The sequence below is a fragment of the Schistocerca cancellata genome, chromosome 2 (assembly GCF_023864275.1).
Source record: "Schistocerca cancellata isolate TAMUIC-IGC-003103 chromosome 2, iqSchCanc2.1, whole genome shotgun sequence".
NCBI lineage: Eukaryota > Metazoa > Arthropoda > Insecta > Orthoptera > Acrididae > Schistocerca > Schistocerca cancellata.
Window position 1 is genome coordinate 1,048,513,357 of NC_064627.1, and position 17,691 is coordinate 1,048,531,047.

Here is a 17,691-nt window from a genome sequence, read left to right on the forward strand (position 1 = left end):
TAACCAACAGATTGTGGTCAGAGTCCAAATATGCCCCTAAAAATGTCTTACAATTTAAAACCTGGTTCCTAAATCTCTGTCTAACCATTATATAATCTATGTGACACCTTCTAGTATCTCCAGGCTCTTTCCATATGTACAACATATTTAACAAAACCAAATTTGAGCAACCATTTGTAATAGTGTTGTTCACATTTTGTTTTATTTTTACACACTGCTCTCTATTTTCCATGAATGATTTTATGTTATCTGCCAGTTTCCCCCTTATACCAGAACATTTAACGTTTTCTAATAATATTTTGTGGTATACACAATCAAAAGCTTTTGAAAGACTTTCCTGACTTTAGCTGCATTGCTCCAGAAGATGATCCCACAAGGCAGATAGAACATAGGTGAAAGATATGCAAAATAAGCCAACACTCATATTTTCAGCTTCATATAATGGATGGTATTTCTAAGAGTAAAACATGCAGAACTGAGCTTTTTGGTTAGTTTATCTATGTGATCACTCTGATGTAACATGTTATCCAGATGGTTGACAAGGAATTTTGCACATTTGCTACATCTGGTGTATGTTCAATAATGTCTACTTCTGTACTAGCACATCATTAATGTATCTCTGAAATAGCATAATATGAGTCTTTCTGAGTATCTTTCTGAGTATCTTTCTGAGTATTAAGACAATCATCTTGCTGTGAACCACTTGTAGACCAGTTCAGTTATTATCTCAGCTGTTTCTGCTAAGTCTGTGTTTAGATCTTTGACTAGTATCTTTATGTGACTTAATAAGCTTTCCCAGCAAAATATCTTGTGACACTCTTCTTGGGTTTGCAGCTGGATCTTCAAATCAATCTGACACAATATTTCAACTGTCCAACTAGTCATCAGGTTGTAAAGCATAAAAGGAGTGGCTAAATTCTGAATATGAAATGTATGATATCAAGCACTAATTCTATCTTATCTGCAACTTCCCATCTCTGCTATATGGTGAGTAGCAACTATCCTTTTCATAATATTGTTTCATTCTATCCTGGATTTTCCATTTTTTGATTTTACATTTTTAGTTTAGTAATTCAGGAGAAAGTTAGTTCAAATGTCGTGTAAGAATGTTTTATTCCACAGAAGTTCATCATTTCATTATTATTATTATTATTATTATTATTATTATTATTATTATTAATTCAGTTTGAAACTGAAAAAGGTAAAAGTATGTGTTATTGATGCAAACAATCATTTGTTTTTCTTTTCTGATGGACACTTAATGAGAAACATCTCCAAAATTATGAAGACTTTATTTAGAAGTTTCTGAAATGAGCTTATTGTTCAGTACTTAATTACATATCTTCTGAATCTAACATGTTTAATTTAAAGAAAAATCATCAAAATCAGTTTGTAAATAAAGAAACAAAAGTTTTGTTTTCTGGAATAAATAAAGAAACAAAAGTTTTGTTTTCTGGAATTTTCCATAATAAATTACAATGTAAGTTACAGAATACATAATACCATTTCATAACAATAAAATAGTAGACTCCAAAAATAGATAATTTTGTAAAAGTTTACTTTTCAATTAGAAAACTATAAATTTCTAGAACTTTCACATGTTAAATAGAATCTATGGACAAAAAGTGTGCCAAATTCAGGTGGTGGTGATTGACTCTTCCTTTTAGACATGTAAACTTCATCTATTTGTCTCTCTCATGTATACATTTTTTGAGTCTTTAATTTCAGCTCGGCATCTGTATTGCAAAGTCAGTATTCCGTTTTCAATAAGGGCAATGTTTTGAATATACAGGAAGGCCTGTCATCTAAAATAATTATTGATGTCCTTTTGGAAGAATATAAAACAACAAATAAATGCACAAAAGTTTTGTTTTGATATAGATGCTGATGCCAATGGTAAACAATTATTATTCACACCAGGAGAAAAGGTAAGCAGTACAATTAAAAATTTGCAAGACTTGCTTCCCAATAATAATCTCAATGTGCATTATTGGTTTTTAATATGCAACAAGTGCACCAATACTGACACGTATTTCAAGTGGGCAAGTATAAAGTCGGATGCTGCTGTAGCTGAGCATTCACCAGTAATAACACTGCTCATATCCTTTGCAGTAGGGATAGCACTCACTCCACTTGGTGTATATGTTGATTACTCTCAACCAGCCTATAACAGAGTGACAGATCTAGCTTGAGAAGAGTATTACGGTATACTTATGTCATCAGCAACATCAAAGTTTTTAACCACCCTTTAGAAACATTGGAAGAGTACTTGTACAATTAAGTGAACCCGTCACTGATCATTGTGGGATCCAAAATGTTATGTTCCCCCAGTCTCAGAATGGTTTTATTACTGTGACACAGTCTGTCAATGAGACATTCTGCTTTCTGTTGTGAAGGTAAGACTCCATTCATGCTGTAGAGATGTCAACAATGCAATAAAAGTTTAATCTGATGAGTAGAGTTGAGTGATCAAAGGCTTTGGAAAGGTCACAGTTTAATTTTTCTTGTTTAGTTCTACCATGAGTCCACTTGTGAGGTGTTATATGGCTTTCTCTGTGGAGAATCCTACACAAGAGTTGAACTGAGAAGCAGTTAACAATTTCTACTCATATAAATCAGTCAGTAAATTAATGTAGGCCACTTTCTCAAAGATTTATGAAATGACTCCAAGGAGAGAAATGAGTCTGTAATTACAAGTGGTATTCTTATTGCCAGTTCCACAGACAAGCATTGCTACATTTTGTCAGTAAAACATGCTGAGCTCTAGCATGGGCCATTCAAAAAACAGTTTTTAATAATCTGTTAGAAACATCATCAGAGCCAGCTGAATAACAGCTGATTAGTGAAGAAGTGGATTTCATTCTTGTTTCTTCATATAATGAATACCACAGTTATTTTTAAACAAGGCTGTACTATTAGCCACACATCTCATGGGCAATTATATATTGTATTTCAGAGCTCATGTTAAACACTTCTAGAGGTTGTACAGGGGACATATCAAGTTTTACATAGGAATCCATGTCTGGAAATGGTTCATTTTCATGTTACAAGGAAAAGAAGATGTACAGATTTCACTTCTATTTATTGAGATTTTACAACAGCTGTTCAATATGACAATCATGTATCTGTGCAGTAAAATTGCATAAACTCTGTCCAATATGCATGGTGTATGGCTAATCATATCTGCGACAGCCATGATCAGTGCAACCACATCTTCCTCCAAATGGACAGGGGTCTCATTAACGAGACTCTTCATGTGGCCCCACAAGAAGAAGTCTAAGGGGATTAAATTTGGGGATCTTGGTGGCTTAGCATATCATCCACCTGAATCGATCCACCTGTCCCCATAGACTATGTTCAGATGATTCTGAAAGCAAACTGCAAAATGTATTGCTGCGGCATTATGCTGTCCAAGGGCACATCTTCCAAAAACTCCACTAGCATTTGTTGCAGAAATATCAAGTACCTGGCACTTATTAGGTGGGAAGGAAGGCTGTACAGCCCAATCACAAGACCATTTCAGATACCTGTTCAGACACAGATGCTAAAGGTGTGCTGAAATCTTTGTGCTCACGTGGCTTTGGGGTTGTCTCAGTGCCAAATGAGGCTATTCTGAGCATTCAAAACACCTTCCCTTTTGAAATGTGCTTCATCAGGGAACAAAATTCACCTTGGAAACTGAGAAAAAGCCACACAATGGTGTAAAAGCCAAGTACAGAAATTGACACTGAGAACATGGCGTGTACTTTCTGAGGGTGATATGGGTGGAGTTGCTGTTCATATGGAACACACCAAACAGATCAATGAGACACATGCAAGTCATGTGCAATGGCTTGAGTACTCCTCAATGGGCTCTCCTCAACTTGATGAAGCAGTGCCTGTTCCAATATGACAGTGCATTGTCTTATTCAGCCACTACAGTTTGCTCCATCGCTTGTGAATTCCCAACTTTTTGCAGCTGTTGTTCTACTCTGACAAACATGGGATGAGGTAGAGACACACGATTTGGAAAGTACTTGCGGTACAGATGTTGAGCTTCTCTTCCATTACAATGAGCTTCACTGTAAATTAACAACACATCGGTTTACTCTGCAAACATTTACTTGCGTATCTTTTTACCGCAATACTGTTCACCATAACATCAACTTATGTATCACCAGAAAGCATGGAAACAAGGCAGATGGAAACAGATTACATCACACAATATCACATCATCATACCATTCATGAATGCGGGTAGCACACCATAACAGGTGAACTGTGTAAGCAACATCTAGTGTGTGACTGAGTAGCTCTTATTTTCCTTGGAATCTGAAAATTAAAGGTTTCTGGACATGGGTTCTCATGTGAAACTTCATCTACTAAGTTCCCTCTACAACCTCTAGGAGTGTGTAACATGAATTGTGAAACACCCTGTATATAAACAGACATCAGAGTTCAAATTAAGACATTGAGGGGATCCTATATCCATACACATCATAGTTTTTTACAGTTTTTGGCACCTTTTTTTGCTTGTTTTCTGTGGCTGCATCTTGAGTTGTGACAAAGCAGGCTGGGATCTCTCTACTTCCTGTCTTGTTTTGACATCTGCGTCCTTAAATTCATTTATTTTCCATTTTTGCCTAATTACCATTAACATGCATGAGTATAATCTGCATTTCTATAAAAGAGAAAGATTGGTCCTCAGTCTTAAGGAATACAGCATCAGGTCTAATTTTGTGCTTAGTTCTGTGTATGTAATTAATTTTGTAATTTATTTTGACCATTCTAATTAATACCTTTTGTTATAGGGTGAAATCAGTAATTGTTTTGTGACTCCGATTCTAATATTGACTTATAAACAAATATAGATTCTGTACTTATTATAAATATTTGGAAGAGGAGATATGAGGATTCTTAAGGTATTTATTTGTCTCTATTCGAAAACATATTAGCACAGTCAGCCCTTAATTAATTCCAAAATAATTACCAGGTTTGTCAAAAGTATTGTTTGTATAATTACATCTGTTAATTTCATTATTTAAACAAATAATTCAGTCTAATATTTGTGATAGAAGAAAATATCAAAAAGAAGGAAATCTTTGATGTATTCAGTTAATTGAATGAGTTTTGTTTTAAGTGTGATTTCTGTAACTTAAACATTAAACAATGTATAGTTTCAGTGCCCATTATTGTGAAGATATATAAAGAACTGATTTTTGGGCCCAAGACAGTCAGTCCATGGCCAATTTATAGACGGGAATTGTGTACTGGTTAAATTAACAACACTGCATCAATTTAACAGTGGAATAAGTGTAACACAAATAGACCATGTGTTAAAACAATTAATGGCAATGTCTGTTCAGTTTATTTGAGAAATATTGTGACACGTTCCATATTATTCTGCAAGAACTGTTAACTGTGTGGTTACGTTTTTTAATGCTCATAGATGTTCAACAGCAAACTATTGTAGTAGTATGCTGACGTTTACCTGAAATCTGTTAATGAGGCTTATCAACATTTACCAATAGTGGACTAGTGCAATGGGGGAGGGGGAGGGGGGGAGGGGGGGGGGGTTGTGAACTGTAGAAGTAAAGAACTGTGAAACAAAATTGTGTAACTGTCAGCTACATAATTTAATAAGTAGTCAATACTGAACTTCCATCCCCCATTTTTCAGCCAATATAACAATGCAGTATGTCGACACTGAGGGCTATTAATGAAGAAATAAAGCAGATGAATGTCACAGAGTCATGAAATACCAACAGTTATGCATCTGGTTAAACTGTTTCCAGCTGTAAAATGAGTCTTTACCTGACTACACAGTTTTATGAACTATTGTTGCATCTGCGTTGGGCACAATATATGAAATACATATCTACATTTAGTATGAAATACTCATGAGGTGTAGACATGCTGAAGTGTGTGTTTAGAGATAATGGATACAAAATTATGTTCAGTTTAACCATGGGCATTGCAAGTTTATTTAACTTTAGCATGATTCAATTTGTTATGTGTTGTAGAATAAGGGACTTCTCTACCAAAGCATAATTCAATTTTTTTGCAGATAGAACAATTGTAACAATAACATTACATTATCAATTTTAGCCTATACTGTCTGCACCAAAACCTGCTTCTTAAGGAAATCATAAAATATAGCAATGTTACTAATATTGCGGGAGGGGGGCTGGGTGGTTGCTGGTTCCATGACAAGAACTCTGCAAGAAATCTTTGGGCACATTGGCTGAATTGTCTGAGAGGAATATCACATATATCTGGGTTACATCTTTATCTACTCTGACTGGCTGCACACTTTGTGACACCAATTTTATGTGGGAAGATAGGGGACTTCTGATTGCAAACTATATAAAAACATAAAATGAGCTTTTGACCAACAAGGCCTTTGTTGAAAATACACACACACACACACACACACACACACACACACAAACACGACCACAGCCTCTGGCAGCTGGAATGCGTGCTGTATGGATTTTTCATTGGATGGCTCATATTCTGTTGTTTATGGACTTTGCCGTGTTTACAAAATGGTTGTCCCATAACTTCTTCAGTGAAGTCACTAGTTCCCATTTTCTGGCAGGTACGAACACTGAATGTAACCTTTATATTCTCTAACTACTTCATTGGCATTTAGTGATTTTGGACTTGAACCTAAGCACTGCTTTGAGCGGTTCATGTTCTACTGAATGTGAGTGTGAACCTGAGCACTGTTCTACGAGAATCTCATTCAGTGTAGGTTGCAGAAAAGGATTTTCAGTAGTTAACTTAAACCTGTCAAGGCCATATGAAATATTCTTTTCTGGCAGAGTTTAGAATTAGTATGGGTCACATAAAGGTTTATATGTAATCTCATGTTATGTTTCTGAACTTGTCACATTAATGATTTAGAGCCAAGAGTAATCTACAAAATATTAGTTAGCAATTCTTTGTGCAACTGTTGCTGATGAATCATATCAGACAACACCAGGCCTTGGGGAAATTGTTTACATGGGAAGTGGACTGTAGTCTAAGTTGTATATTTGTACCTGGGATGTAGTCTCCTACCACAGTAAAAGATGAAATGTGAGGCACAAAAATGTGCTTTAGCCCACATTCAGAAAAGCACCTGATGCTATCAAGGACATAAAAACTGGAAATTAAAGCCTGCATTTTATGATCAAACACCTATCTTCTTGTGGTATTCCATTAATGACATGGCTCCCAAGATTATAGTGACTGTTTCCTCACAGATTTCTTTTTCTATACATATCATTACATTTCACAGTTCGCTGTTAGCACTTGCTTAGTTCACTCCAGCAAGCCTACATGGTTTTCATAAGTCTCTGAGTTATGATATGTTCCATGTGAGAGATAATTATGTGGTGCAAAAGGCCACCAAGTGACCTTCATTCTGTGAGTTCTTCACTCAGCTTATTTAATACTGTTTGAAGTTAATATGCTACAGTGTGTCATACTTTATTACTTACAAATAATCTATTTTTAAAGCCACACATAACAACCTCCGATTATGAGCTGGACATGATAACTAATAATTCATGTATAGCTCATGCAGACAGACTTCTCCACTCTTTTAGGTTCAAATAAGAATGTAGTTCATAAATTCTGCTGGGCAACAGTAACTGAAAATGATGTTAGCAAGGCAACAGGCAAACTAAGTAGTTCCAGAGCAGAGGACTTCTATGGTCTGTCAAACTTTATCATAAAGAAGATATCAAGTGATCTTCTGTCCCCTCTTAATCCCAATAATATCTAGAATAATCGAAGACTGTGTTCACCAACAAATGAATCACTATTTTGAGAGGAATAGCTTGTTAAGTAACTCACAGTACAGATTCAGGTCTAAACGATCCACAGTTAAAGCGGTTGAAAATATTGTTAGTGATATATATGATGGCTTTGAAAATAAATTAATCTCTTGTGCTACTCTCCTAGACCTGAGTAAAGCATTTGACACTGTATCTCATAGTACTTTGATCATGAAATTAAGACACTACGGAATGGAAGAGGACACCCTGAAATTATTAGAATCCTACTTAAGCAACAGAGTACAATTTGTTAGTGTAAATGGGCAGCTGTCAAATCCACAAACAATAAAAAGAGGTGTGCCACAGGGCTCCATACTTGGGCCCTTCCTGTTTGTAGTGTATGTTAATGATATGCCACAGTATTTACCCTATAAAACAATCCTCTATGCGGACGAAACAACTTCTATCAATTCAGGACAGACTTTAATCTGTGCGAGGAAAAAATAATATAATACTTGAAAAATCAGTTCATTGGTTTAGTGCAAACTCCCTATACATAAATGAAACAAAAACTGAGGAAATATTATTTAATTTGAAGGTATCAAACAAAGAAAATAAGTCTGTTAAACTGTTGGGAACGATGATTGACCAGAAACTAAGCTGGGATAAACATATCACATATGTCTGTTCTAAACTTGCACGTGCTATGTTCCTACTTTATAAGCTTAGGAATGATGTCAGCCAAAACTTACTGCTCCATTCATATTTTGCTTATATCCACCCCCATCTTTCATGTGGTATTCTGCTCTGGGGAAATTCTCCCAATTCAGAATCAATTTTCAGACAGCAAAAAAAAAAAAAGCTCTTTGATGCATAGTAGGTTTATCTCCTAGGGATACATGCAGGGAACATTTCAAAAAAACTTAACATCATGAGAGTTCCTTGTTTGTACATCTATTATTGCTTATTACACGTAAAAGAAAACATAGCTCAATATCCCCTTAGGTCATCTGTCCACACCCATAATACAAGACAAAACCACACGATTGATCTGCCATACTCTAGACTGTCCAAGATACATAATAGTTATAAATATGTAGGCCTCAAACTGTTTAATATGCTCCCTAAAATTGTACAAACAGTATCCAAAAATAAATTTAAGACAACATTGGGTCAATGGCTCAAAGGCAAAGCATTTTATACCGTTGATGAATATAAAGATTGTAATATGGCAGATTTGCTGTTTTAACATAGAGAAAGGTACCTGTGCCTGTAGTAGGACCTAAATTTGGAAATACAATATCTAACATATAGGCATAATAGACCTATTTCAAGTGCTCTATATTTGTATCAATAGACTGACTGATGACCTCAGTTGTTAAGTCCCATAGTGCTCAGAACCATTATTGTATCAATATCTTAGGATAATGACATAGTGTTATCAACATGTATATGATAATGACATAATGTCATCAACATGTATATGATAATGACATAATGTCATCAACATAAATACTCCCCACTCAATATAAATTTGTATAATGTTTTCTTTTTTATTGTAAAATTAACAATATATAAAATGCGTGCTATTGTACTACACTAACATTCAAAGGATTTATATATACATTGCTATAAGAATATACTGTAATTGAACTCATTGACAAAGCCCATTGTATAAGAAAATACTGAACGGTTAATAAAGACTCTTATACTCTTATACTCTTTTGCAATCTTCTTAACTATTGTCACTCTGTTGTGATGATTTGTCCCATTTTAATGAATCTGAAGAACTGTACTGTACTTAAATGTACGAAAATCAGTAACAGTAAAGAGTCATATTTCTACTCCCATGCATTGTGACTTCTTCATTACCTTACCCAAAACCCTGCCAAATCAATAACTATCGAAATATGACAAGAAGAATTTAATTAAATTGCAGTTGTTAGCACCCCATATCACATTTCAGTCCAATGGAAGATACTAACATAAATTTCTTTACATTACACTCAATGTAATTAGAGAGGTGAAGCTATCAGATTCTTACCGACAGCCAAACGTTGTCTGCAGGAATGTTACTATTCCAGTAACAAATATCATTGTGGATATTATGTGTCCCCTTGCAGGATCATCTTCTTTCATGCAGAGTGCAGGACATAGAATAAAAGGAATTGATACTATAGCTCCAATCATTGTTAAGTAATGCTGAAAATGAGAAGGATTCAATTTAAGGAAATAATACTTTTTGGAAGACATTATGTTAGTTACACTTTGCTTGAAATTTCATTTGCTGCTATCCATATTATTACAAATATGAAATACATTTCAGTTATTGCTTCAGAACTGTGACTGATAGATCTAGCGGCTGATATTAGAGTTTCACAAATAATTTGTCACTTAAACTGACACTATGCCATATAGAAAAGGAGCACCAACATATGAACTGTGTAAAGGGGAAAAGTGGAGCACACTATCACACACACAAGTGTAAAAATGGATACTGATTTTTTAACTTTAAAATGTCTTTGTTAAGAAAAAAGTATATAGTAAACAAGAAAAATGAAAAACTTTAGAGTTACTGGAGTGAAGAGATACTGTAAACCACATATCAAAACACAGTGAACAAGAAAGCACCAGTAATAATGAGGTATGACAGTGCTATCCCAATTGTTCCAATATTTTAATGAACTAAGTTACTGTGTAACACTTTGTATCCCACAGAATTAATCATGAAAAAATAATTATCAGATTAAATCAATTGTAAAAAGTCATATCACACATACATATAGTCTTCTGCAACAACTGCACTGTCTTTTAAGGGGAGCCGGAATGATCCATCTCCTCCATATTAATTTTATCAAATAGAAGGAACATTTTTTCTAAAGCCATTAAACATATTGCTCTGAAATTTGGACTACATGTTCAGTGAATATTTTTCTACAAAGTTATAATGCCATGTTAAGAAATATTTATTGGTTTTTGTTTTACTATTTTTTAAAACAGATTCTTATTTTTTTCTCTAAAATTTTGCACTTTTTCTTCTATAACTCTATAATTATACAATATTTTTTTACAATTTGTTATAAAAATGAAGGAAAAGAAGTATGTGGCACCGATGAGGTCAACACCAGCATCGATCTGAGTATCATCTTTGAACTAAGCTAAGATTATCTTTGGGCAGTTCCGCCATGTTAGTTCTTTGTAAGCCTTTGATGTGTTCAGATGAATAAACGAACTACTGCAAAATGGGAGTGTTGTTTGGTGTAACCAACCCAAACTTCCCCTTCAAAGTAAACAACATTGTGTATAAATTTCATTGCTGTACTGTTAGCAGTTTTTGAGAAATGTTCCACAAAGATGAAAATTTTAAAGTTACAGGAAATGGCTTCCAAAGCTTTTTAATACTTTCCTGCCCCATATGATGGACTATCAGCATCCTCTTCTTTTCCCACTGTTAGTTTCCTTTTCACTGGTCTTTTCTTCCCTTTTGCTGCATGTTGTTGGCTTTTGTCTCTTCTTCCTGCACCTCTTAGTCTTTCTTCATCAATTAGGCGCATTGTGAAAATGGTGTTGTGTCCTGGTTGGAAACCTAAACGTTTCAGCACATCTCATTTGATAATGTTTCCTTCATTGTATGTTGCCACTGCATCACACACTCCAAAATGCAATGTTTTTATCTGTACAAACATGCTTGTGGGAATCCTAATGCAAATTAAATTATTTGCACTTTCATTTGGATTTTGTGTTTTCCTATGTAAACATTTTTCCAATAAACTTGGCCGTGATAAATCTCTGAATATGGGCTTAATTACATCAATTACAGCATTTGGCAAACTGTTTTTATGGGCAAATTCCTTTCCTGATTGGTACTTACACCATGAGTCATCACCTGTGGGGCACAGTGCATGTTGTGGGTGCTCATTTGTTGATGCAGTATAGAAAAAATGATGCCCATACTGCTCTCCTCATATGCTCAATGCTTCTTGTATTTTGCCTAATTGCACACCCATAATACCTCTACAATCTATCAATTGCTTCATCTGTCAATCTTCCTCTTCCTCCAAGGGTCTTACTATCACTAAGCTTCTGGGATCCTAATGTCTGCTTTAGTTTGTGCAAGCGAGCCTCCATGCACTTCTGCACATGTCCAATGCACTCCTGTTTTTTAATGTGAATTTCATTGCCATAAGGTTTGAGTTCCTCTACAGCTTTATATCCCATAGAATCACCATCTCCTAGATAGTTAGTGTATCGTTTTGATTAGATTAGATTAGATTAGATTTATTTTCATTCCAATTGATCCATAGTGAGGCGGCCCTCCAGGATGTAGAACATGTCAGAAAAACAATAATACATGACAAATATTTACAACTGAAAGAAATAAGCTAATGTACCTTCCACAGGTCCCAAATGGAATGATCGTCATTTTTTTTAATGAACACAATGTGAAAGAATCATTTTACAAACACTAATGCACTGAATTTAATATAAAAAAGTTTTTTTATTTATAAGGTAATAAACATGCAATAGAACTACTATAATACTTATTTACAATGAACACATTACTGCACTGAAATGGTGCAGAAGTTAGCGCGCGAGCGCGCGCGACCACACACACACCCACACACTCACTCACTCACTCACTCACACACACACACACACACACACACACACACACACACACACACACACATTAGTTGTTAAGCTTTTTATGGCTAATGGCAAGTTATTGAAAATGTGTGTTCCTGAATAACACACACCTTTCTGTACAAGAGTAAGTGACTTTACATCCTTGTGAAGATTATTCTTATTTCTAGTATTGATTCTATGAATTGTACTGTTGGTTTGAAAAAGTGATATATTTTAATGACAAATTTCATTAAGGAATAAATATATTGGGAAGCAGTAGTTAGTATCCCTAGTTCCTTAAACAAGCTTCTGCAGGATGTTCTTGAGTTCACACCACATATAACTCTTAATGCATGATTTTGTGCCCAGAAAACTTTAGCTTGGCTTGATGAATTACCCCAAAAAATAATCCCATATGACATTATGGAATGAAAGTAAGCATAGTATGCCAGCTTTTTCATTTTTATATCCCCTATGTCTGACACAATTCACATTGCAAATAGAGATTTGTTAAGACGCTTCAGTAGTTCTGTGGTGTGCTCCTCCCTCCTGTGATCTGGAAAAAAGTGCTTTCACTCCCTCTACTTCCATCACTCCACTCATGCCATGAAAATTTGCTTCACAACTTTCACTATGTTTGTCGTGGGTATTGCCCTTACATCTACCATGTTTTGAGAGAATAGCAACATCAATTACTTTGCAACAGTCTCCACTGGTAGCTGTCACAACTCCATTTAGAGATTTATGACTTCTACGTTGCCATGATCCATATAAAGCAACAGTTAAATCTCTACAATTGCGATTATTTGTCACAGCTTCTTCAACTGCTTTCTTCACTGTTGCTTGAGCAATATCTTCAGCAGAAGATCCACCCATTCATTATAAAATCCAAACTTGGTTGGTGGTTTTGGCAAGTTCATAATTCCTCATAACACTGTCCCTGCACCACTGCCCTTGCCATTGCAACGCAAGCCATACACTAGCCTAACATTTATATCATACACCTTCTTTCCACTATTATCACTACAAGGAATACTGTTAGAATTAGAAAACGAAACTTCTGCAGTGCATTTGTTACACTTCAATAACATTTTACATGCCAAACCAATGTGTGAAGTTATTTTCAAATCCAGTCCTCTTTCTTTGCAAACTTGGCACAATACATTATGTTTCAAAATATTAGAGAGCAAGAAAATGTTAATTATTTCATTCACATCATTACTGTCACTTTCGTAGTTTTCAAATTTTTCTTAGCTGTCACAAAGTTTCTTACTGGAAGTAGTTCTATTGCATTCATTTGAGTAGTCAGTGAAGCAGTTTGAGCAGAATCTCCCATTGAAACAACAAAAGATTTCTTCTTCCACTCATTGTGCCTTTTCTTAAACACTAGATTGCTGAAATGAGGCATATTGATATCCACAAACCAAATGCGTAAAACAGGTACGAGCAAAATTCGTCAAATACACAAAATTGAACAGCTAAACAACACAAAGCAAACTCCACAAGTCAACACACATGGTATAGCGTTTATGTTTACCGATATGAACAGTCACTTGTCACAGAGATAAAGCCATACAACATTGGAAAACAAAACACTGTCTAATTCTGCAAAGATACCCTGCTTGCACCCAGCGATCGACACTGTCAGAGGTGACACACCAAGTTGCTACAACCGTTTATGCTGTGGGTCAACTTTGTAGCTATAAAAAACACACTTAGATTTCACTTAGAAGGGCGAAACTTGATTTGTTTTATTCAGAAAACTCCAAATAATTATACAATGAAAAAACCAAAAAACATCAATTTTGTCATTTTCATCATTCTGGCTCCCCTTAATATGAGAATGGTAATCATGCAGCTAATCACCAATGTGAATGCAAGCAACTGAAGTGTGGCTAATGCCAAACTGTTGCAAGAGCTTGTTGTCTGTCAAATTGTGACCAAAATTCAACAGTTGCTTCACAAAATGTGCAATCTATCCTTCCTCCATCACCAACAACACCATCACCAGTTTCTGGGAGAACTTGCTCGCTTGCAGTCCTGCAGTTCCCTCTGTCTTATTTTTTTATCAATCCCTGTTCTGCACCATTCTTAGTCCTCTCCTTTTCATCACCTTCCCCTGTTATCACCCATTTTCTTTACCCTTTTGCCTAGCCTACCTGCAGACTCCTCTCTGGCCTTCACATAAGTTATATTTGCAAACCTATGTATTATTCTCCTTGGACCCCTTCTTTAAGGTATGTTTTCTTAGCAGTCTCGCCTCCATCCTCTCATTTTCTATGCACACCTGTATACAACTATCCACCACTGCATGAACATGAATAACCTGGATTTGCTCTTGTATATATATTTTCTGCCATGGTACCTCCTCCACTCACTACTAATTGTGACTTTCTGTGCATGCATCTCACCTCCAACTTTCTATCCAGTACGATCACTGACTCCTGATGGAATGCACTATTGGGATAATTACTTCCCTTAAGACACTTTTTAACAACTAAAAACATAATTCCTTCTACAATATATCCTTTGTCCATATAGCTAGAAAGACTTAATGCCAGTTAAAGAATATTTGCAAGTAAAACCTAGCGTATACATTAGCAAGAATGTAAATGAAATTATGTCATAAAATAAATCATTTTTCATCAGAAAACTATTTTTAAAAACCTGTTCATAAGACGGCTACATGTTTTTAAAATTTGGAATGCATTCATTAAACATGAACAACATGACATTAATTATTATTATGTACTTAGTGTTTTGGGTTCAGCTAATTTTTTGCACAATTCCTGAGTAGAGATTGAAAAGACAGTATAGACTAAATATCAATCCAACAGATACAAAGGTAAAAGTAAGCCATGCAGTTAGGGCACTTACATACAAATTAATTATCAAAGAATTCCATTAAGTGAAAATACCTGCAATGCCATAAATATACATAAGTACCAGGGTGGAACATCATCAATTCCATAAGATATGCCACTTTTCTCTTTCTTGCTTGCCTCATTTGTACCAACTTCCCCATTGGCTTGTTCACGGACATCTGCATCCACACCTACAATCTGCAAGATGTCAGAAACTGTTAGAGTCTAAAAATGAAGAAATAGCCAATGAAAGTTGTATTTCAATTAATACTAATGTCATCACATTTTTTGGCAAATGGCTAAGTTATTTGTTTGTACACAAGTATCCAAATGCATTTTATCACAAAGAGTATTCACTACTTTTGCTAGTATGACATCCACATTTAACAGTTTGATATAAAATATATGCATGAATTTCAAAAGTGAAAAACTAATAAAACCTCTAACACTTCAAGAATAAAAGGATTAAAATCAATGAGGGTTGCATGAATTTTTTCACTTATCTGTCACTGGGCATAATTTTCAGACTGAGCATACATTGTATGTCATTGGTGACTTTAACTTCAATTCTCTCACCATACAGATGCCCTCTCCCCACATTTCCCATGAGTAAGTGATATGACCATTCAATTACATGCAGTTTATTTACATTTTCCTTGCTTTCACCCTCTCATTTCAGGCAGATTTTTGCCATTTTGAGAAGACACCACTTTACACTTTTAATCATCACTCTTATTCTGCGACCAGTTAAATATGCTCTGTTTGTGTTCTTTGAGGCTAAACATCTGCAATCTGATAAATTCGTTTTGTATTTTGTTTCACTTTTTTACTATTGTAACAAAACTTCAAATTATTTAATCTCAAATGAACACTCAGAACTGCAGCATCTGCTTGTCAAAATACACTGCTCAGTCAGTTAATGTGACCACCTGTCAAATGCCTGAATAACCACCTTTTGCAATGCACATTTGCAGTGCAGAGGTATATCAACAACACCTGGTGGCAGCTGAGGGTTTCGATTAATTATCGTTTCTTTCTAGAGAAGCTGCATGGTCATCACTGGTATCTGTTCTTTCAGAACAGTTACTTTCTTCATATAGTTAAAGGCTACCCATCCATTGACCTCCTTCTGTGTGAATGGGCACATGTTACCCGAATTATTATGGGAATTATCACATTAGTTGGTGTGAGTAATGAGTGAATGGGCAAATATCCTTTAGGAACATTATGAATGTAGGTTGTGGACAGTTCGGAATGTGGGTCTCACGGGAAGCATGCAAGGAATAAGTCCCTGCAGTCGCACTATCCTCTGTGCCCTCAGTGGCTCAGATGGATAGAACATCTGCCACATAAGCAGGAGATCTCGGGTTCGAGTCCCAGTCGGGGCACGCATTTTCAGCTGTCCCCATTGAGGTATATCAACAACACCTTTTGGCAGCTGAGGGTTTCGATTAATTATCGTTTCCTTCTAGAGAGACTGCATGGTCATCATTGGTATCTGTTCTTTCAGAACACTATACAACAGTTGCAATTTACATTATTTTGAACCTTCTTACTTTATTCAACCTTTAGAGCCCCTCTGCTAGTTTTACCCCTCCCTGAACATCCCCCCCCCCTCCCCCCCCCCTCCCCCCCCCCCACACACACACACTTGCTTCCTTTACCAAGTTAATTGTTTTCAGTTGCTTCAGGATATGGTCTTTTAGTGAAGTTGTGCCATAAAGCATTCTTCTGCTGGTTCAATTCAATAGCTCTTGATTTCAGGAACATGATTATTTTGAATCAATCACTTTTCAAATGCTTCTGTTCTCTTGTTGTATGTGCTGTTTACTGCCCATGTTTAATGTCTGTACAAGGCTACACTCCAAATGAATACTTTTATGGGAACAAGATATGAACAGCAGTATACGGAATAAACTGTCCTCACTAATATCTGCACATACATATATTTTGACAATTATCATACACATGTACACAGTACAAGGTATAAGATCAGACTAAATTAACATGGCGGCTCGGATGAGTGACCTGAGTCTCAAAGATTAATGTTATCTACAGTCGATATGATCTATCGACACTGCACTTTCATAAGAGATTGCCAAAAATGTCAATTTGTATTCAGTATTAATATATTTCTGTTTTTCTTTTCTTGCTATTACCTGTCTGCATTTTATACCTTCTTCATTGCTCCTATTGTCAGTTATTTTGCTGTACAAACAATATATTTCATTTACAACTTTGAGTTTATGATGTCCTAATCTAATATGCTTCAATTCAACTACCGGTACATTCCATTATCCTTGTTTTACTTTTATCTGTGTGCATCAAAAAAATCTTTTTAAGAAACTATACATTCCATTCAACTGATCTCCCAAGTCACATGAAATCTCTGATTACAGTGTCATCAGGAATCCTTGAAGTCACCATTTCTTCTTCCTGTCTGTAACTATATTTCAA

At 35.5% G+C, this 17,691-nt stretch overlaps 1 protein-coding gene across 1 annotated transcript in view; it reads right to left on the reverse strand.

The window, feature by feature from the left end:
• The window catches only part of LOC126163028 (solute carrier family 23 member 1), a 249,748-nt gene that overhangs the window by 87,267 nt on the left and 144,790 nt on the right, over positions 1 to 17,691 (reverse strand). Inside the window, exons 2-3 of the mRNA XM_049919899.1 lie at positions 15,289 to 15,432; positions 9,789 to 9,946 (exon numbers count right to left, since the gene is read on the reverse strand). Coding sequence (XP_049775856.1) covers positions 9,789 to 9,946; positions 15,289 to 15,432 — 302 coding nt within the window. The remainder of the gene's footprint in view (positions 1 to 9,788; positions 9,947 to 15,288; positions 15,433 to 17,691) is intronic.